General features: G+C 49.3%; 6 protein-coding genes; 1 reads left to right on the top strand and 5 right to left on the bottom strand.

Annotated features, from left to right (window-relative positions):
- Positions 1–353: 353 nt before the first annotated feature.
- On the top strand, positions 354–1,920 carry FFUJ_03403 (uncharacterized protein; the record flags this gene model as incomplete). XM_023575247.1 has 2 exons in its annotated part: positions 354–630; positions 698–1,920. 2 exons carry the CDS (start codon positions 354–356, stop codon positions 1,918–1,920), a joined length of 1,500 nt encoding a protein of 499 aa, XP_023428458.1.
- A 297-nt stretch (positions 1,921–2,217) lies between these two features.
- FFUJ_03402 (uncharacterized protein) lies at positions 2,218–2,493 on the bottom strand (the record flags this gene model as incomplete). Its single annotated transcript, XM_023575246.1, has 1 exon — positions 2,218–2,493. One exon carries the CDS (start codon positions 2,491–2,493, stop codon positions 2,218–2,220), a length of 276 nt encoding a protein of 91 aa, XP_023428457.1.
- A 3,192-nt stretch (positions 2,494–5,685) lies between these two features.
- FFUJ_03401 (uncharacterized protein) lies at positions 5,686–7,227 on the bottom strand (the record flags this gene model as incomplete). XM_023575245.1 has 6 exons in its annotated part: positions 5,686–6,249; positions 6,298–6,311; positions 6,382–6,765; positions 6,818–6,922; positions 6,971–7,036; positions 7,086–7,227. The coding sequence occupies 6 exons, from the start codon at positions 7,225–7,227 to the stop codon at positions 5,686–5,688; spliced, it is 1,275 nt and encodes a 424-aa protein (XP_023428820.1).
- A 2,150-nt stretch (positions 7,228–9,377) lies between these two features.
- Positions 9,378–9,772, bottom strand: FFUJ_03400 (uncharacterized protein; the record flags this gene model as incomplete). XM_023575244.1 has 2 exons in its annotated part: positions 9,378–9,679; positions 9,742–9,772. The coding sequence occupies 2 exons, from the start codon at positions 9,770–9,772 to the stop codon at positions 9,378–9,380; spliced, it is 333 nt and encodes a 110-aa protein (XP_023428456.1).
- A 3,047-nt stretch (positions 9,773–12,819) lies between these two features.
- On the bottom strand, positions 12,820–16,021 carry FFUJ_03399 (probable beta-glucosidase; the record flags this gene model as incomplete). XM_023575243.1 has 4 exons in its annotated part: positions 12,820–14,849; positions 14,902–15,290; positions 15,347–15,504; positions 15,917–16,021. The coding sequence occupies 4 exons, from the start codon at positions 16,019–16,021 to the stop codon at positions 12,820–12,822; spliced, it is 2,682 nt and encodes an 893-aa protein (XP_023428455.1).
- A 1,838-nt stretch (positions 16,022–17,859) lies between these two features.
- Positions 17,860–19,435, bottom strand: FFUJ_03398 (probable c-14 sterol reductase ERG-3; the record flags this gene model as incomplete). XM_023575242.1 has 3 exons in its annotated part: positions 17,860–18,950; positions 19,003–19,307; positions 19,374–19,435. The coding sequence occupies 3 exons, from the start codon at positions 19,433–19,435 to the stop codon at positions 17,860–17,862; spliced, it is 1,458 nt and encodes a 485-aa protein (XP_023428454.1).
- Between the last annotated feature and the right edge of the window lie 855 nt (positions 19,436–20,290).

Here is a 20,290-nt window from a genome sequence, read left to right as displayed (position 1 = left end):
GCGAGTTGGTCCATGACTCGTGAGTGGTTCATGCAGCAATTGAGCATACGAGTGAGTTTCGAACATGGTAATAACAGCCTCGCATCAGATCAAAAAAACAACAACACTGCAGTCACTCGCTGTAAGATTGAAGTAAGAACTTCATCGATTGAAACGCATCATCAGCTGTTAACCCGTCGCAATTGGAAATAATTGGGTCATGAAGCAATAACGTTACCGGGGCTTTACTGTATACAATCAAGAATGCCCCGCTAACCGCCGTCATCTGTCATCATCAACACCATCTCCAGATTCTGAATGCGTCCCCATTCTGCGCCAGAAAGAAATCACATAATTCTCCCGACCACCAATCAATGGCACAGGCACAAGCACAGATCAACCTTAATGGCCTCGGGCTACAGCTCCCAAGCTCCAGTGGATCCTCAGCACCACCGACCCCTCGCCGGCCCCTCACACCAGCGGCACCTCCGACGGGCATAGTCGTCTTCTCGGGTGGTAGCGCCGCTAACAACCTCGTCGATGTCTTCGAGAGCGTTCGAGAAGCGAATCAGTGCACGCTGAGCTACGTGATACCCATTTCTGATAATGGCGGTAGCAGTAGTGAGATCATTCGTGTCTTTGGTGGACCTGGTATGTTCCCATCTCCACGTGGCTCTTCTATATGCAACGCCTAGTATTGACTGGCAGGGTTCTATAGGTATCGGAGATGTGAGGTCCCGACTTGTTCGTCTTATTCCGAACGATGGAAGTTCTGAGACGAGAGCTATCAAGCACTTCTTCAATCATCGCTTGCCTAAAGTATACACCGAGGCCAGATCAGAATGGTTTGAGATTCTGGAAGCGACGCATCCTCTCTGGAATGACATCTCATCGCCCAAGAGAGAACTCATCAGATCTTATCTGAATAGCTTCAATCTTGAGGTTGTGAAGCGCATGAAACCTAGCAGTCGCTTTGACTACTCTGGAGCCAGCATTGGAAACCTCTTCCTCACAGGCGCTCGTCTCTTCACCGGTAGTTTCGAGGCCGCCATCTACCTGTTGAGCTCAATATGTTCAGTGCCGGATAGAATAGCAGTCCTTCCTGCGCTCAACACCAACTTTGCTAGCCATATCGCTGCTGGTCTTGAAGATGGCACGATAATCACAGGTCAGAACGACATCTCGCATCCCAGCGCTCCAACCGCCGCTGTGCCTGGAGCATCAGCCGGTGTGCACAGCCCAACAGTATCGCGACAAGAGCAAACATGGGATCAAGACCACCACCATGTAGAAGACGCGAATCTACCAGGGACGTTACCTGCATTGCGCCGACCCGCCATTGCGTTCTCCAAAGAGCAAGAAGAAGATCTACCCGCAAGGATTGCGCGAGTGTGGTACATCAACCCATATGGCGAGGAGATCAAGATGCCCGCCAATCCAAGAGTTCTAGACGCCCTCCGATCTGTGCACAGCGTAGTGTACAGCATTGGCTCCCTGTTCACATCATTAATCCCAAGTCTTGTCCTTCGTGGTGTCGGCGATGCTATAGTTAGCCCGCAAGTGCGCAACAAAATCCTCATTCTTAACGGTACAACCGATCGCGAGACTGGTCCTTCGACAGCGCCTTTCACAGGATTGGACTTTGTTGGAGCTATCGCAAATGCACTTGCTGACTCAAGAGGTCTACCTAAACCTACCGAAGAGGAATACAATCAGTATGTGTCGCATGTCATTTACATCGAAGGACCGATGTCGCCAAAGGTGGACAAACCAGTGTTCACACAATTGGGTATAGATGCGACGAGGCTGTATGGGCCCAAGGATGAGAAGGGCAGAGGTGGACGATATGATGCCAAGGCTTTGACTCAAGCGCTTGAGACTATCATTGGAAGAAAGGATACGCGGTCTGATAGAAGTCGACGAAATACACTGGTGGGTTAATGTTAATGGCCAGCTGAGGGTGCTTTAATGAGACTTGAATAGGGTCATGAGGGACTCGGTTCACATGGACGGGGTCATCGGCCTTAAAGAAAGATGAGTCGGTCAAATATGATAAACATAGAAAAAAAATTGTATTAGATGGTATATCGCCGTGGTATGCATTCAAACTCCAGGTCTGACCATAATGCCATTTCCACCACAATTCTCAAGACGCCAATCGCCCAATCCAACCCAACCCAACCAAATCCTTTCCAAGTACTCATTTCCAAGGCCGTGACCCAATAGTTCCTCCGCTCATTAGACCTCAGCCGGCGAAAAGATCAAGTATGCCATGACAACAGGCCAGGCCGTCGATAATAGTAAGGCACCCATGACTGAACCAAGAGACATTCTAACGCGATCGTAGGGACCCTTCCATCGGTCGATCAGAGCGCAGGTGCTGAAGATCATGGCGCAGGCGTAGAGTGACGATGCCCAGAAAATACCGAGGAACATGTCCGAGTGTCGGTCTTCAGGACTGAGGACGACTTTCGAAGTGTCGGGGACAAAGGTTGAGGAGAGATTGTTGCCCATTGTGGGGGATGTAAGTGGTGTATGCAAGTATGCGATGTGTGGTGTTGAGGTATGAGTGGTGGAGGTTGAGTCGCAAAGGAGGGTTGCAGCAAAAATCCTTGGAATTAAAAATATTTGGTAGGGATTATTAAGTCACTCGCCAGCGAGGAAGAGAAAAGAATGAAGAGAGATTTTTCAGCAAAGACGAGCCGCTCGTTCTTTGAAGAAGAGCGAATGGCTCTGACAAAAGAGAGGAACATGTCGCATGAGACCCTACAGGGGGTATACCACCCATCACAGCTGCAGCCAATGGGAGTCTCAGGGCTGCGATTCACTGAGGCCGGGGCCAAGACGACCCGGTCGCGGATGCGTCTCGTTGGTTGAAACATCTGCGACTCTGCAACTCGGGGACCAATTGAGGATATTCCTTAAGCGCGCGGACAGTGTGATCAGCTTTAGTCTAGTTGTGAGCTGATGATGATGAGGCCATTCACATTGTCACAGACATTTATAAACTCTAACTATTTCCCTCCTCTCACTTGATCATTCTCTACTCTTCGAGACCATTTCTCTGGCCCGTATTGATCAAATGTTTGGTCGGTCAACTCCATCCAGCCTGTTTCCAGATCTGTCTCAGATCTGGGACGATACTGGGATGTGACGTTGGTAAAACCTGCAAGCAAAACAGCCATACCGCTCCACTAGCCTTGTGAAAGAGTTCGATAATACCCCGTATTTAGACGACTTATCGCTATTTTATATGTATAGCATTGATTAATATTGCTTGGCTTGATCGTTCTTGGCGGAGCTGAAACGGGCTTGTTCGTCCAACTTCTCGGATCGGGGGGGAGCCGGGCTGCTCCACTCTAGGTAGAGTCCCGGGCATTCGGGAGATGCATGTGAATTTATCGGTCTTGGATGGATCGTGCTTTTGAGGGGATGGTTCGATCGAAGATTGATTGAACTCTATTCTGCGTTGGCATAGTCAGATGTTCGTCTGAAGTTGTTCATACCTGACGGTGGTGGCGGTCGAAGGAGGAAAATGCCCTGAAACCGATGTCCCCGCTACTGTTTTCAGTGTCTAGAGTCTAGGGTATGTAGCAATGCAGTTGACATCTCCTCGCCTTCGACGGCTCTTGCACGGGGACACGAACGCTTTATTGAGAGATAAACTTGTGTTTTACTCGTATTTCGAGCTGTTTAATTGCTATCGATCTCTTGTGATCTTGGCCAAAGACATTGACGAGATGCCTATGGGAGCCTTTGGAGACCAAGACATAAAACCAAGAGTTAGGAAACGAAGATCATTAAAACTCCATCCCAGGTATTGAATTACATCAGAACGTATAAGTAGCTCAGAAGCTCACAGCGCCTTTTGTCCGAGGAAGTTAATCATCTCAGCACTGTCCATCAGCCAAGTATATCTCAAAACATAGCCGTCACCTAACTTAATCTCACCCTGTCAGGGGGAGGTACCGCAACCGCGGCATGATCCAACAAGACTCTGGCTACGTATGCCTCGCCACTTCGCATAGAACCTTCTGGCTAGGAATGAACCAAGTGAAGCTTCTGCCGACATATAGCAAGATTAGTCCTAAAAGCAGCTATGATAATTTAATAAACCCGAATCCGCACCTCGATTCCTTTGACTGCTTTGCTACTCTGCAACAGTTGGTTTCTTTGGGTCACCTTTAAGTACAAAATGAAGGTACTGCTGTCAAGTACTTTGGAGTTGTCCCAAAAGTCGACCATCCAGCAGTAGCATAGGAGGTGGTTTACCAAGCAGTAGCTAAGCTTTGGGTGTTTGCCCCTTCATCGTTTCTTTTGCCGCGTATATAAAGGGCAACTTGACGTAAGTGAGAACCCGAAGGGCAACCTAAAAAGCAAGATCTGTTGAAACTTGTCTTATTGGTATTGGGTGTTTTATGTCAAACTTGAAGTTTCTTTGTGAAGTCTAGGTGGCCAAGTAAATGCCATGGAAACAAAACCATTTCCTGCTACTATCCAATTACAGCTTGCATATTATATTAAGACCAAACTTTCTCTACTCATCTAAAAACTGTTACTGGTGTAGTGGCTTCACCTTCTGCTGTAAGGTTTCGCGGGGATTCTCCTACTATACATTATTTCTATCATCACGATAAAGTCAAATCACTAAACTTTCAACAGAGGACTTGTAAACTCACAAACAGCTATAAATACCTCCATCTCCCGCGCTCATAAGTCACAGGTCTTGTATCTTGATCATCATATCTTCATAAAATACTACTAAATCAGTCATATCGATCCCTTAACACGACAGACAAAATGATCATCTACCGCGGACTCCAGACCCATATATCCCGTCTCTTGAACATTCAGACTAAATACCCCAGCTACTCCAAACTGATCTACGATAGCAACGGGAAGATAATCAACTGTATCTGCGGGCCCAAAATCCAGCCGCGTGTGTTCAAGAAGCCCGATACGGTTTTCTACAAGCAAGCCAAGCCCTCCAAGAAGATGTCGGAGGAGAATACAGGGGAAACGGATGTCATCTGGCGTACTAGGGAGAGTCGCAATAAAAGCCATTCTTGAGATGCTACCATGTCAGCGGATAGAATTGAAGCTCGGGTCGAGTGACTGGATGGTCGATATGATACCCAAACGTCAGCGATGAAAGACAGCTGACTCAGCTCATTGCACCGAACACAAGAACGTCACGCTCGAACGACGCAACATGGGGAAGAGCACCTATGAAGAAAAGGCAGTTATCTCCAAAAGAGATAATCTAGGAACACCTGAATTGAAAGGAGATCATGGGCAAGACTCAAGGAATGCCTCTCCCTTCTTCTCTTCTCGCCGTTCCTTCTCCTACCTATTCTGGACTCTACCCAGACCGTCCCGCGTTACACTCGGCAAGCTTCATCACATTTCAGCAGGGATCAATATCTTAGAACGACATAAATAAATAAGCTTAAATCCAAGGATAAATGGCATCTACTGGGGTCTTCTCGAGTATATGCTGTACCACACGGCTTCCCCGATGCCTCCCCACATCGAGCCTTGTGAACCAGATGGTTAGGTCTCGAACCCAATAGGTCCAGCTGTATCTATCCATCTATCTAGGCGTGTGCAAATTATAACCCTCCCTCAAGAAATATAACGCCATGTAATCGCAATGCCATGTGCTGTTGATGACCTGTGACGTATACGCAAACTCTTTTGCTCCCATTACATCGTGTCTAAGACTCTAAATCGATCAATCGTAATACCGTGATCTCGGGATCCTCCGGTAATAATCATCTGCGTTATCATACGCTTCATATCGACGATCAGCTTCTGAGGCCTGAAACGGATCCTGATATGCTGGGCAATGGTATTGCTGGTGGCGAAATGTCCTCGGAATGCGTCGGGAGTCATGGCTACTAGTCCTGCTACCCGAGCGAGATGTTGCTCGAGAAGGAGCAGCGGTATGATAGTAGTACTCATCTTCCTGTCTCTCTTCCCCATGGAGTCTGCAAAGAGAGGGGAAGAATGGAGAGCCGCGGTCTCGGGGCGCACGGCAGCCAGGTGTGTTGCATCCATGGCCGTAGCAATAGCCACTAGGGATTGTTGACTCATAAGAGCATGAAGGGTCCGCGCAGGCATGAGTTTGGCAAAAATGAGAGTTGGGATTGCTGTCCTGGACGATTTCTGAACAGTCTGCTCTTTGACAAGTATGTCGGAAGCATTTCTGGGGGTGGGCGTGACCATGTCCGTTCGCAAAGTCGGGGCATCCAGGCGCGGAGCATAAGTCTACATTGGTTTGTTAGCTTTGTAAAGACCTGAGAAGCAAACACCTACGCATATGGCACCATCTCATAATCAGGCCGTTATGAGCATCCCGAGGCTGCAGGCAGCCCTGTTGATCGCACTCATGCTCAGTACAGAATCTTGAATCCCCTTGGGCAAAGCCGTTGCAGTCGTGTAAGAACTGGCATTTGTAGTGGTTCGCACAGAGCCTCGTTGGAGTTTTGTCAGGATCCCAAAGAGAGTAGTTCTTGCAGTCTCTCGAGGCTTCACAGTGTTGATGCCGATAGCACTTTTTCTTATCTCGACCCGCCATTTCATGATCCTCTAATCTGAGTGTTTTACGGTGGCAGTCGTCCACTTCACAGTGGTGTTTCTTGCAGTACCGTTCGGAACCATCTCGGTCCGAATCGCATTTCGGGTTCTTGCACTTGAACTCTTTGGAGTGCTCTTCACAGTATTGGGAGTTCTTATGGGGTAGCTCGTAGCACTGCTTGTCTTTGACCTTTGCCTTGCAGGAGTCTGGGGGTATTAACATACAGGCTTGGAATTCGACCTGGGGTAAATGACTTACGATCGCGGCAATACCATTTCTGGTGACCAATATTAGAGTAAAGAAAATTGCCTCCTTCGACATCTAAGACCTTTGTATCGCATGTAGGCCAAGCACACACAGAGTCTGAGAGGAGTCAGCCACATTGGAAAGAAGAATTGGCCGGCTACTCACGGTAGGCGCAGAACTTATCTCTTGAATGTTTGCTCAACTTGCACCTAGCTCCGAAATTACAAGCATCTGGTCAAATGAGTCTCTGATTCCGTAGGGACTTTGGGGTTGTACTCACGCTTCTCGCAGTGGACCGAATACTCCTTATTTCTACCAAACTTCCCTACCGGCTTATGACACTTGTGCTCAAGGCATTCTCGTAGAGATTTGCTGCTACTGCTCCTACTGATCCAAGAGCTCCCGCCTTTGCCGCTGCCCATGGTGAAGGATCTGGTACAGACTTGTGTAGAAGTGGCAGTCCCCGACAGAAGTGGACTAGACGCGTTATATACTTGCTAAAGTAAAAGTATGCCGAGGTATGCCGATGATCCAAAAGAGGTTCAGGTCGACCAATATGGGAACTTACTCAGTCGAGCTCGTCAAATTGCGTTTGACAGCTGTATTTCGGGGGACATTATCCATCCTATATAGCTCTGGGCTCAGCGCCCTCCCAAATCCTCGACACCGACTGAGGTCAAGTTACGAATTAGCCGAGATCAGGCATATTCGCTAGAGGCTTAATCCAGCTCCTTTCGTGTAGCTATGTTGAAAGGAGTTACACACAGGCTGGGCTTCCATAGTATGCTTGATATTGTAATACCCCGGGAGCCAAGGATACAATTGTTGCCTGCCTGTACACCTTGGCTCCCTCTGCCCACTGTGATAGATGATGAGGCGCAGTAAAAGGCTTGACGGCACCTTAACTTCGTTAAACGAAATCAGCCACGAGCGAAATCATGGAGGATGCTAGTTGAGATTCGTCAACCAAGCTCCCTAGGTAAGTTGATGGAAGCTCGCTCAGCAATCATCGCCAGTAAGGTTCTTGGCAATCGCAAACTTGGGGGGCTTCGGAGTCAACTCACATCATCGACCTTCCCATATTTCGCTACTTGTCTGGGTGTACGCAAGTACTGATGTCGGCACTACCCTCCTTCTTGGCAGTCAGCCCTTTCTACATTCCCAACAACACTGGAGAATACGAGGCAACTACCAAACAGAAAGGATGGGGGTTCGAATTTCATGTCTTGAGCCTCATAGTTGTACATGCTGTGACAGTGATTGTGCTCGTGTAGCGAATAATGCCGTGGCTTGATCACTTGAGTTGCATAACTTTGTTATCTCAAGTTCTGTACCCGCTGAGAGATAGTTCGTAAGAGTATTTGTTTGATCTTGAAGAGACATGACCGGGCGTTCGTGACAAAGCTGAAGGTTGTTTGCGCTACGCAAATTCCATGCCGGCAAGGCAGCCATGTAACTGGCCAAGGCGCCCTTGGGACACAGGAGAAATGCAGTATTTGTCATAAGGCGTCCTAGGTGCTAGACACAAGGTGTCATATTGATTTCCTCCCATGGAGATCTATTTCTGTCAGCATCTATGGTATGTCACAGTAACTATGGGCCAGTTGCTCCTGTGCCTCATTTGACAAACATGCCACAATATCGGAGAATTCGTGAAGTAACTGATACTTGTGCCGGTTGCTTCAGGCTCTCAGGGACTCACCTTGTCCTCGTGACATAGAGCCTTGACGGATGATGAGAGGCAGAATGATCGAAAGTTAAGCTCGATGATTGACCGATGACAAAACGCACCTGTAGACATCGCAGAAGGAAAATCGGTCGATGCTGTAATGTTTGTTAATGCAGCCCTCGACATCCATTGCTTGCCACGCACGCTTAGCAATCTAGAGACAGCCTTACCTGAAACATGATGTTATTGTTGTTGTGCGAGTTTAGGCAGTGAAAGTGGTCACGGGCAGTCGTTGGGAGAGAAGATGAAGAATGACGTTGGATGTTTTTGATATTTGCTAAGGCATGAGGAACCAACCGTTTTCAGGGGCTTCCCAGGCAGTAATAATGCACTATCCGCTTCCCCCAAAAAGCTCTCGTCTTGTTGCTTGGCTCCTGCTGAACTTCAGTCCCACTTCGTTGCTCCAGCATGCATCTTTCCGCCTTCCCCCTACAACGCAACGTCTTTTTGTGATTCTTGCTCTCGCAACTAACAACACCCGTTGGCTCCAGCGAAACAACTGCCGATATCATATGATCGTCTCAAGAGCTGCAAAGAGCCGTTGCACTACCGTCCATGAACTTGCGCTACTCAGTACCACCGCATTTGGGAGATGCTTGCACTTTGTAGACAAACACCAACCCAGATAACGATTTCGCCTAGATCATCAAATGACGAACTTTCTATACTTTGTCATGTCAGTCTTGTGCTGTCTCGTTTACTCCTACATTTGATTAGCTGACACCCATCCCGACTGATAATACGAACTCACCTGAGGGTAGACCAACATAGATACCTACCTGTGCTGACGGACTCGGCGGGAGCCACAGCAGCTTCAGTCTGAATACAACAGGCTCGCGCTAGCTATCGGCCATCCTTCGAGATAAGTCTGGTGACAAAACGCAATGACAGCGTCGACTCTTGGGGCACGACCAAGGTAGCGATCATGGTATGATCATAACGAGAGTAAGACGACACTTCAACATGAGAAGTGGCTTGAGTTGAACCAAGGACATCAGACCAAATGGGTAGCCATGGTTCGCCCAGACCCAATTGAGGTACAAGCTTGACGCCTAACCGTCTATGAAAGGACAGGTACTCATCAATCGCAGGCATTCCGATTTCTTGAGCCACCCAACGATCATCGATGCCCTCACTCGCAAGCACTGCTTTCAATCCGTCAGTCATACGCAAACGCAGCATAGGACATCATAACGAGGCTTCTTACCTGAACCGACACCATCCCGACATTGACTCATTGGTGATTGACAACATCGGGTCCGCCGTCATCTGTCTCTAAGCTGCGTCCATCTCAGCGACATATCTTGAGAGCGGGTGTCGAAGCATTTAAATATGACCTTGACCCTTGCACATTGTCCTTCCTCCACATCTTCGCAAGATCTGCCAGTTTGAGATCCCACTTTGAGCTGCCAGGGGTTATGGAATGCTCACCTAAGCATATTCATCAAATCCCAGGAACTGCCAGCCAAGCAATCTTCTGCATAGCCGATTGTGTGACCATATCGCCTTGGCAATGTGCAAATCAGGCCAGATACGCTGGTACCATCTCAGGGTGTCTTCATCGGACCGAATCTATGAAAAGTTTCTTTCTCAAATCATCGGCAGTTGGTTTGATTGCTGGTTAGATCGGACGAAATAGATGGAGTGAAGCAGTAACGTGTCACAAAGCCGTTGAGGTGCTTTCTTCGGTAGGAACTTCTTCCTTATGAGAAACTCTAAGACCAACGGTCGGCCTGTTTCTCTTCCCTTCTGTGTCTCCTGTGTTGCACAAAGACACTTTTTGCCACGGGGAATTGACTATGGCTTCTTTGGAGCGGTTCGAAGTTTTGAAAAGTGGCCAAGCCCAAGCATCGGGAGGCAGGAAGAGAGTGTAGTATCATGTCCGGTGATGAAAAATCAAAATGCTGCCAGGGCGAACCACCTCCGAGACCTAAGGGTACTGTCTTCCGACAACAAGAAGACTGCAAGTTCACAAGCACTGGAAATGGAACCATGCTTTTAGATCTGAATAACAATGGTTACTTGTGTATGCGTACAGGTTTCTCATCGAACCTTTTCATCAAGAGGTTCCCTATGGCTCGCCCGATATGAACTCAACCCCCCTCAACTCCCGGACACATCGCACGTCCTCTTTCTAGAACTCTGACGTCTCCCAAAAGAACTCATACGAGCCCCTGATCGAGGCATATACTTCCAAAACCGTTTCCGCAATCATTGCATACGCCATACATCGAAACACTCCAGGTTCGTTACCACCCTTGTCTGGGCTTGCATCTCTAGATATGTCTCAGGGCATGAAACACAGGTCAATTTCAAGACTGATTAACTGTAAAGCACAATACAATCGCCCCCGATGTACGCTTCATTCCATATACCACAGGAGAAGTATTCAACTCAGATGCGAGTTGCTGAAAAGATGATGTTCATGGGGCTACCTCAGTTCAAGGACACTCAGTCGAGATGCAAGGAATGCAACAGAAAGGTGGATAGCCCAGGCCAGATATCGGTTAGCTATCAACTTCGGAACAATGTTCTTTTCATGACTGTCAGGCCTGTGCCTCCCAAGTCAAAGTGCAAGGTTTGTTCCCCTGTCCCTTTTCGGTTAAAGTTGCGAGTCATCTTCTGACGCATGATCTCTAGTGACGTTGGCTTAGGGTATTATTTAAGGCATCTATGGTCTCTGCCGACGCTACACTTGCTTGTCATCAAGCTATCTCTTGGGCATGTGCTGGGTGGATCATGCGGGCCTTGTGGTATTCAGGAGAATTGCCGAAAAGAACTACAGAAGGTCTCGCTCAAATCCAATTCACATACGTGAAGACAAATGCGTAGTTAACGTATTTGAACTTTCAAAGTTGATCGGTGCATGCCTAGCCGCTTGTGTGACGTTCTGAACCTCTGAAGCAAACTGCCGGGTCGGAGGAATGACGCTCATTTCAGTTCCCAATGACCAAGTCTAGCTTTCGACTCGCTATTCATCTGTGATCTACCCTTGCCCTTGTGATATCTACAGTTGGCCCGATGCCGCAGTCCGAATCTGGGTCAGTTTTCAGTGTCTACAATCTATACAGGCTCCTCGATCTGATACTCCACTTGCCTTACACAACACATCGCTGCTCCTATGATTTTGGTCCAAGCTGTCCCACGCATACATTGCTAGCTTACATGACCAGAAGAGCTGAAATGGCTGAGCTGACGCTTGGTAGACTTTTGGTATCACTTTCGCAATGTCGAGTCCCAATTGCATCTTCCAGTCTCATACGCATCTTCGGATCTGCCATATTCTTCCCATCTCCTCTTATAAAGCCACCTGCTTCCATTCTGCTACCCCAAGTCACTCTTAACCATTATTTTCGAGTCCAAGCTAAAGTTAAGCTCTCGGATAGGCGTTTCTGACTCCAGATTACGAAGCAATCACGGTATATTCTTTCGACACCCCAGTTCCGCACCGAAGACCCGGTCAAGTATAATGAAAACAAGGTTCGATTAGATATGCTGAAGAAGTCCTTAATTCTTAATCAGATCGACGTGTTGGTTCTTGATCCCCGAAGAGAGAACGCCCGGACTCCGGAGTAAGCTGCACATCCATAATCCGAGACTCTCAAGATCCCCCATATCATCCCATGCTGGCGACTCTTGATGTTCATAATCACATCTGGCAATTATGAAGAAACAACCATTCATCCTGATCACTGCTATGTGGGGAGAGTCCATTTCCAGAGTTAAGCCCATGAGTGACTGACATGTGTCCTCTGTGTTTCCCAACAAGAATGCCCTTTTCGTAGTAGCGAGACAATAGGCTCGGAAGTGCTAAAGGTTCAAAAAAAGCGGATAATTTTATGAATAAGAAAGACGTCTCTGAAACGATCATAATGGTGGGCATATTATGCCACTAGAAAAGTATGGAAGTCATCGCGAGGGAGAGTAACACGTCGCAGAGCTAGGTGTATCGTTGTATCTCAGTCAAATGGGGTTCGCAAAGGCTTATCTATGTTCAATACGCATAAAATTATCGCTCGCTGTGAAATTCAATTGGCTTTCGATTAGGAATTGAATATGTACGTTTGACGCAGAGTGTTTGTGAGGTCAATTAAGTGCTATGGCTGAGGCTGTAGGTAGCCCGGCGAACCCAGACATCACGAAAAGCAGAGTCAGTTCAAAAAGTGCGTGATTCTATTCATCAAGCTAAGCGAAAATAACTTCACCGGCCATTGACGTAACTGGCGCGCGGCTACTATGTCCTCCCAAAAAATTGCAGTCCAAAAAATACCCCTGTTTGACTTTCTTACTCCAACTTGGCGCTGAGAGGCAGCTTGCGAGAGCTGCTTCCAACCCAGACTGTCTTGGGGTGGTCAGTGATGACCCAGTTCTGGGAATTCACGTCCCAGTTGCTTAGATCGCGACGGGTCAATTGAGCGTTGAAGATGGCGCTTTGACCGGGGGCAATGTTCTCGATACGGTCGAAACCGCGGAGGACACGGACGGGCTCGTTCTCGCCACCGAGGCTGACGTACAGCTGAGGAATCTCGTCGGAGGTGGCGTTGCCTGTGTTGGTGATTGTGGCTGTGACGGTGTACAGGATGTCCCACAACTGAGGGTTACCACCTGGGGCACCAGAAGAGGGAAGACGAGGTTGAGCTGAGCCGTTGAGGGCGTTGGGAGGGAGGAATTCTTCGGCTGTCTTACCAAACTGGCCGCCGTCGTTGGATGCCTCGCTAGCTGATGAGGAAGTGTTCAGGAAGGGGTAGATGAACTTGTAGATGTATCGGACACCCTTGGGGAACACGTAGTCGTTGAGGTTCTTGCTGAAGTTGCCAAAGGTTGGGGCAGGGATGGTCTGGCCAGCAGCAGGAGAGTAGGCGTTTTCGACATTCTTCTGGATGTTGAGGTCAGAGTACTCAAAAGTGGTCCAAGACAGACCGTGACCGAACTCGTAGAGAGGCGCAGCGGTGTTGTTGGGAGAGCTCTTTCCATCAGTGCTGGGAGATCGTCGGTCGAAGTGACGGTAGTCAATGAAGACACCCTCGGAGAAGTCATCTTGAGGAGCGCCACGGCCGTTGTTCGCCTCATAAAGAACCTCGGTACCGTAGCTCTCACGGGTGCGGCCCCAAGTGAAGGGAGATCGGCCAGGGCTTACCTTGCCGTAGAGGAGATCAGCGATGGCATTGCCAGACTCTTGGCCGGGAAGACCAGCCCAGACGATGGCGGTGATGTTGGGGTTCTTCTCGTAGTCGGCGAGCAGGACGGGGCCGACGGTGTGCAGAACTACAATGGTGTTGGGGCAGATGGACGAGACGTTCTTGATGAGCTCATCTCCCTGTTGCCAGAGGGTGAGGTTCTTGCGATCACCAAAGTTTCCGTCGACTTCAATGTAGCCCTCACCGGAGTCGGCGTTGGCGAAAACGATGGCGGTCACGTTGGGTTGGCTGACAAGAGCTTGTACTGAGGCCCATTCGTTGTTGGTCAAGATGCTCTCGTATCGAGTTCCGTCTTGGGCAGCTCGGTTCTGGAGACCTTGGTCGGGGGTGATCAAGTAAGGGAATTGAGAAGTTCCCGAGCCCCAAGCCATAGCCAGGGTACCATTATCGCAACCACGGTCGCCGCAACCATTGGGTCCAGCAGGGTTGGGACCAGCGTCCTCACCAATGACAGCGAGGAATTTGGGGTTGTTAAGGGGAAGGGAGCCAGTGTTCTTGAGGACGACGCTTCCCTTGGCAGCAGCCTCGCGGATGTGGCTCTTGTGGTCGTGCTGGACGTTGACTCCGAAGTTGACTTGTTCGCGGTTCTCTTGTGCAAATGTATGGACGAAGCCGAAGGTGTCGCGGGTCCAGGAGGAGAAGTTGATGTCGGGGAGGTCCTCTACCGTCCTTCCAACCTTGAAGAAGGCCGACATGATTCGCAGAGCCATGTCATCAACTCGCCAAGCGGGAACAGTTCCATTGATGACAGCGAGAGTCAGGTTTCCACCCCAGAAGCTGTATCCGCTGTCGAACGCCGTGTCACCAGGCATACTCATATCGAGACCAGCGACGGCAGAAGCGGCACCGGTGTGCTGGGCCGCCCAATCGCTCATGACGAAGCCCTGGAAGCCCATCTCGTCCTTGAGGATACCGTTGAGGAGCTTGGAGTTCTGGCAACCGTACGAGTTGTTGATCTGATTGTAAGAGCACATGACGGAACCGACGCCAGCGCGGACGGCATCAGCAAAGGGCCAGGCGTAGAGCTCGTGCATAGTCTTGTCGTCCAGGTTGGAGGAGAGAGACTCGGAGATGTTGTACTTGCGGGACTGGACCTCGCCACTCTGTCGGAAGTGCTCTACAAGGGGGTCAGTCCTCTGTAAGTTTCCCAAACTGTCCAACTGGCTTACCTTGCTCGTTTGCGATGTAATGCTTAGCACAAGCAATGACACCTGCGTCTTGGATACCCTTAACTGCCTCGGCCATGGCATGGCCAGCCATATAAGGGTCAACAGTAAAGCCCTCCCAGTTTCGTCCACCAGCAGCAGTGCGACCAAGGGGTCCGGTAGCAGGACCAAGAGCAATATCGATGCCCTTCTCCTTGAACTCAGTGCCCATCAAAAGACCTCTCTCATACCAGAGAGACTTGCTCCAAGAAGCGCCAGCTGTGGTGCCAGCGGGAAAAGCGCTGTTGTAGTCGGACAGACGAATTCCAAGAGGACCATCCTGAAGACATAGACCTCGCATACCAAGACGAGGAATTGATCCCACGTTTCCTACACAGCGTTCGCCTTGCCATCTGAGAAGTCGTCAGCTGAGGGGACCAAGATGCACTGTTCGCAAGGAGCTACTTACCCAACGCCAGTGGTCAAGTTGACCTTTTCGAGGAGAGTGAGCTGGGACACAAAGTTCTTTGCTTTGGCGTAAGCTTCCTCCCAGCCAATGGCATTAGGATCCATCCATGGTGAAGGATAGTGAGGAGGCGAGTATGCGAGTGTATCTCTCGTGACAACCTTTTGAGCGTCAGTTTTCTGTTCAACAACCGCCACAGCAGCAGCCGTCACGCATAACGTCGTTAATATTGAAAGGCGCATTTTCTATAATTTCGCGTCTCGAATAGAAAAGTTTATTCGAACAAGGTTTGAGCGGTCAATTGCGCCCAGATTTGGTGGTCTAGAGGCAGAAGAAGACAGCCCACGCAAATGCACACTTGAGAAGCAACTTTATGTCGAGAAACTCAATGAGAGACTGTCTCCGGGTTTTTGTGTAGGCTAAGGGCGCTGACAATTGCGGAGTGAAGATCGTTAAAAAGGAAACAATGCTGCAAGGGAGGCAATGATCGCGATTTGGTGCGTGGCGTCCGAGCGAACAAGGGCGATATGGTGACAAGGCTGAGATTAGGTGAGGAAATGGTAAAAGACTGACCTTTACACCAGCCAAAGTGTCTGGAACCGCAGAAGCAAGAGCAACTGCGCTGTCAGTGCCAGCAGCACCTATAGATAGGGCTGCGGCAACCCAATTCAGCTTCATATTGATCGAGTCTTCCTATAATATATTATATTATCTATAAATTTGGTGAGCCTTGGTTACTTGGGAGAGGGATCAATGTCGTCGATTTAACATTGAGGGAGAGGGTAGACCAACAGGCTAGTCCAATATATTGGAATGAAGGGGACCAAAGTTGAAGGGAGCAAGCCACAACGAAGAACTTTATCGACGAGTGTGAGGGGGGGAGAGAAGCCTCAGAAAAGAGGTGGTATTTAAGATTTATATATTCACAAGATTAAACATTGTCACCACGTGCAGCTACAGCGAAGAACACGCACGACAGCTGCAGTGCTTGTAGGTAACTTGAGGTAAGGGTAGTCTAAGTTCACTACATACATGGGCACATCTAAACCCTGTCCTGTCCTAAATGCTACTCCACTAACTAACTAACAAGCACTCACCCACTGCACATCCCTTCCCTTCCCTCTCGGACGGGGGCCGCCTCTCCCGAAGCTTAGCAGAGATTAAAAATGCACTACGAAGAACGAGGTTCATCGTCATCAAACGCTGTGTCAATGTACCCCACAGCGTAATGCGTCGACCTTGGGACTGCAGCTGGGGAGGGTCGATCACGGCTGGTATTGGACAATTGCCTTGTTCTTGGGTCGTGGGGTAAAAAGGGCCGATGTTGGAGGCAGCTTTAGACCCAAAGGAAGCAGTTCAAGAACTCGTCTGACCACGGATGGACTTAGATGCGTGTTGTGTGAAGGGGAGAGAGAGGGCATGTAGTATTTGGACTGGAGTCTCTTGACGTCACATCGTCTCTACTGCCTCGGACCAGACCCGAATTGCATTGCATTGTTGTATTGTTCCTTTGTTTACCCATAGACAAGGGAACTGGGCAGATGGTGCTGTAAGTTTGTGGCCGCTTGGATCATGAGAGTGTTGATCTCATCTGATAAATTCCCAACACCAACTGGACCTAACGTTGCACTACACAATACACCTCGTCAGCTCAGAACCGTGATCAACATAGCTAAATTTACCAAGGTCACGCTCGCTGCCGGATCCTGCAATTTAATATAATTCAGTAAAACCCAAAATAACAAAAAGTCTAAGCCGCCCCAATTACCCTCGCCCAACGCATGAGTCCTTGCACGAAATTACAGAGTTTCTTTTTTCTCGGTGAAATCCTTCTTCCCTTGGTCAATTGCCGAAACAACACCAGATTTTTCTACATGTTTCCCCGTCATCATCACTAAATTCCCCACGATGCCCTTGCTCCCCCGCCCCCCCTTGGAACCTTTTTGCATTCTTCCCCGCATCCCAGAAAAAACTAACCCCGACCCCAGCGATCGTCTGCGTCCGAAGAACCACCGCGGAGTGTCGGGCCTAGAGCCCGTCTCCATTATGATTCCAAGTCGTGATCATCTCTGTATTCTTGGCGAAATAGCAAGAGTCTTATTATTCTGTAGCTGTTCCGGAGGAAATGGGTGGCCCGGCTGGACTCGTGAATTGGCGCTGTTCCTTGGATGTCGGGGATCAGGAAGATGTGATATGCTACGTTGTAAGTCAAAGGCACAGCAGCACAAGCTGGGGTGGTATGCAGATGCACGTTGTTTAAACGGTCAAATCATTATTAAGTAGCTTTCTGTGGCAGCTTACTGCCTTTCTAGGCAAGTCTGTCAGCTCCCTCTATGCGAATTCATCCTTTCAAGGATCATCATGATACCCCCTAGCCCATTACATGAATCAATGCCATCATCGACTCCATAGAATACACTTTTTCCCTCTCCGGGCCGCCATACCGCCAACGTCTCTAAGCGTCGTGGTACTCGGTCTAATTATCTGAACTTAAGCTAAAAGACCCCATTCATAAATCAGTAGAGACCAGGGATGATTCGATATCGAACAATCTTGCGGTACTCCTCCCAGTCCTTGCCGTACTTGCGGTGGCACTTGTCGTCGTCACGTCTCTCGCGGTGAACGAGGAGGATAGCAAAGTACAGGATGTAGAAGTAAGTGATGAGCATGCCCCATCCCTTAGCTTCACCCTGGATAACCTCTCGACCGTCTCGCATAACCCACGCGCCCTCGGCATGAGTTCCGGCGCTGAGAATCTGATACCCGGCAAGACCGGTAGGGAGACAATAGGGCCACGACTGGATCCAATCGCCCAGGTAGTTGATGTGACGGGCGATTCCCCACCAGCCTGTCGTGAGAAGCTTGCTGCCCTTCTGGGTCTGGATGTACTTAAGGTGAGAGATTCTAGGGTCGTCGGGGTTGGTTCGGAAGCGGTTCTTCTCGTTGTTGGCTGAGCGGAAGATGTAGAAGCCAAGGCCGATGAGACCCAGCATACCGGCTAGTCCGAGAGGACCGAGGGAGACAGGGTGAACGGAGAGATATCGAGTCTGCAGCGAGTAGACATATGGCACCCAAACAATATCGCCAAAGGCCAGCATCATACCGAAGCCGTCGGTGGTGATGTCCATGGTGGTCAAAATCGCGGGCTCATTCCACCAAGAGTCGAAGACATACAGGGCCTGAACCGCGGTGATGAGGATAGAGCTATCGGTCACAAAGCCATAGTTGCGATACTGCTGGGCGCACCAAGAGCAGTTCATGATGATCCAGCCCATCATTCCAGGTCGAAGCTCAAGGAACTCCTTGATGTCAACCTCACCGATGAGAGGGATCGAAATACGGGGGTTGAGCTCACGACCGATGAACCAATCGTACAACATGTTTCCTGAGTGGCCTCCAGCAGCAAGCTCACGGTTCTCCTTATTTCCGGGCTTGACGCTAAAGCTTCGAACGTAGACAAAGGTGGACACGAGGTAGGAGTAGATGATGTTGGCGGAAAGAATCTGAATGAAGTTCTCCGACATGAAGGTCCAGACCGGAAACTCGGCACCCTGAGCAGCGGTTCCAGCGGCAAGGACGGCCAGGGTGAAGGTGCTAGAGTACAGAGCTGCGAAACATGTTAGAAACGTCTTCCTCTCATCATTTCAAGTTTCACGAACTGTTAAATCGATACTTGAGTTTTCCTCCAGAGCGCAACTCGGTGCCCTCAACTTCAACCGCGGGAAGGACACGGTAGAGGATCAGGGAGAGGACGTTGTATCCGATCACAGCGGCGGTTCCCTTCCAGCTGACCAGACCAGCGACGCCATTGCTGGGCCATCCGGCTTCGTGTTTCAAGGCATCGAGCGATAGGGTCTTGGGGTGAAGCAGAGACGGCGCGGGGCATCCTGAGATGTCGTTGCAGACGAAGTTGAAGACGTATACGAGGATGGGGAGGAAGAACGAGATGACAAAGGCGCCGGGACTGAGAATTTGTTAGAGCTATGATCTGAAGATTGAGGTGAGGGTAAGGAGATGACTTGAAACTTACGGGCCGAAGAACTCGTAGCCGTGTTGCTCCTCTGAAGCCGGCTGTTTATCTTTGACAGCCATGTTTGAGGTTTTGACGAACTCAGATCAGGGGCTTAAGTCTTTTTAAAGCACGGAAACCTGAGAAGATCTACTCAAATAACGAGGCCTCTTGATCTCATGGAACAAGATCAACTCTTTGCAAAAGTCAAGGCGAGTCTCTGGGAGTCGTGACGAAATTACACAGAATTAGCTTAATCTAATCAACGCGTACTCTGTAGTTAGTGCAGGTATTCTTTTTCGGGCCCCGCTGCCCCCCCCCCCCCCTGTCGTATTCGCGTATTCGGGAATGGGCACTTGTCTCAGGTCAATTGACGAATTAGAGCTGGGATACTCTGTAGGTAGTTTCACTAACACAACGGAAGTCGGCAATAGATTTGTTCGGCCATAAATATCTGACTGTAGTAATGAAATAAAGTTCTTATATCTCTTACTGGTATACGTAACTCGTCATCTCTTCGATTTGTCCAGAGTCCAGACTGTCTTATTGAGTCCAAAGGAGCCGGCACATTTTCAAGCTCCAAGGCAGAAAAGTCCAAGATGCTGCCGGACAAATATTTGTCCTGATATTGGAGAATGTCCTCTCACAAAGGGGCCAATCACTAGCCACATCTACCGCCACAGATCTCAAGCCCCAAGTGTCTTAATTCTCCGGCCAAGGGGTGTAGAGCAAGGCATGGAAGGTAATGGCCGGTTTTACTATTTGTGGAAAAGACAGTTTGAGGTTTTGGGGATTGCAACAGGAGCCAGGCCCCAGGGACCACAACGCGTAATCAGGGATAATCACTACATCATCTCCATCTCCATCGCCATATCGCCAAAAACCCCTCGCAACTCGGCCTGAAACTATATTGTTTGTGTCTTCTCTGTGAAGTTGAT

Source organism: Fusarium fujikuroi, chromosome FFUJ_chr03, assembly GCF_900079805.1.
Source record: "Fusarium fujikuroi IMI 58289 draft genome, chromosome FFUJ_chr03".
Classification (NCBI taxonomy): domain Eukaryota; kingdom Fungi; phylum Ascomycota; class Sordariomycetes; order Hypocreales; family Nectriaceae; genus Fusarium; species Fusarium fujikuroi.
This window is presented reverse-complemented; position numbering and strand designations above follow the sequence as displayed.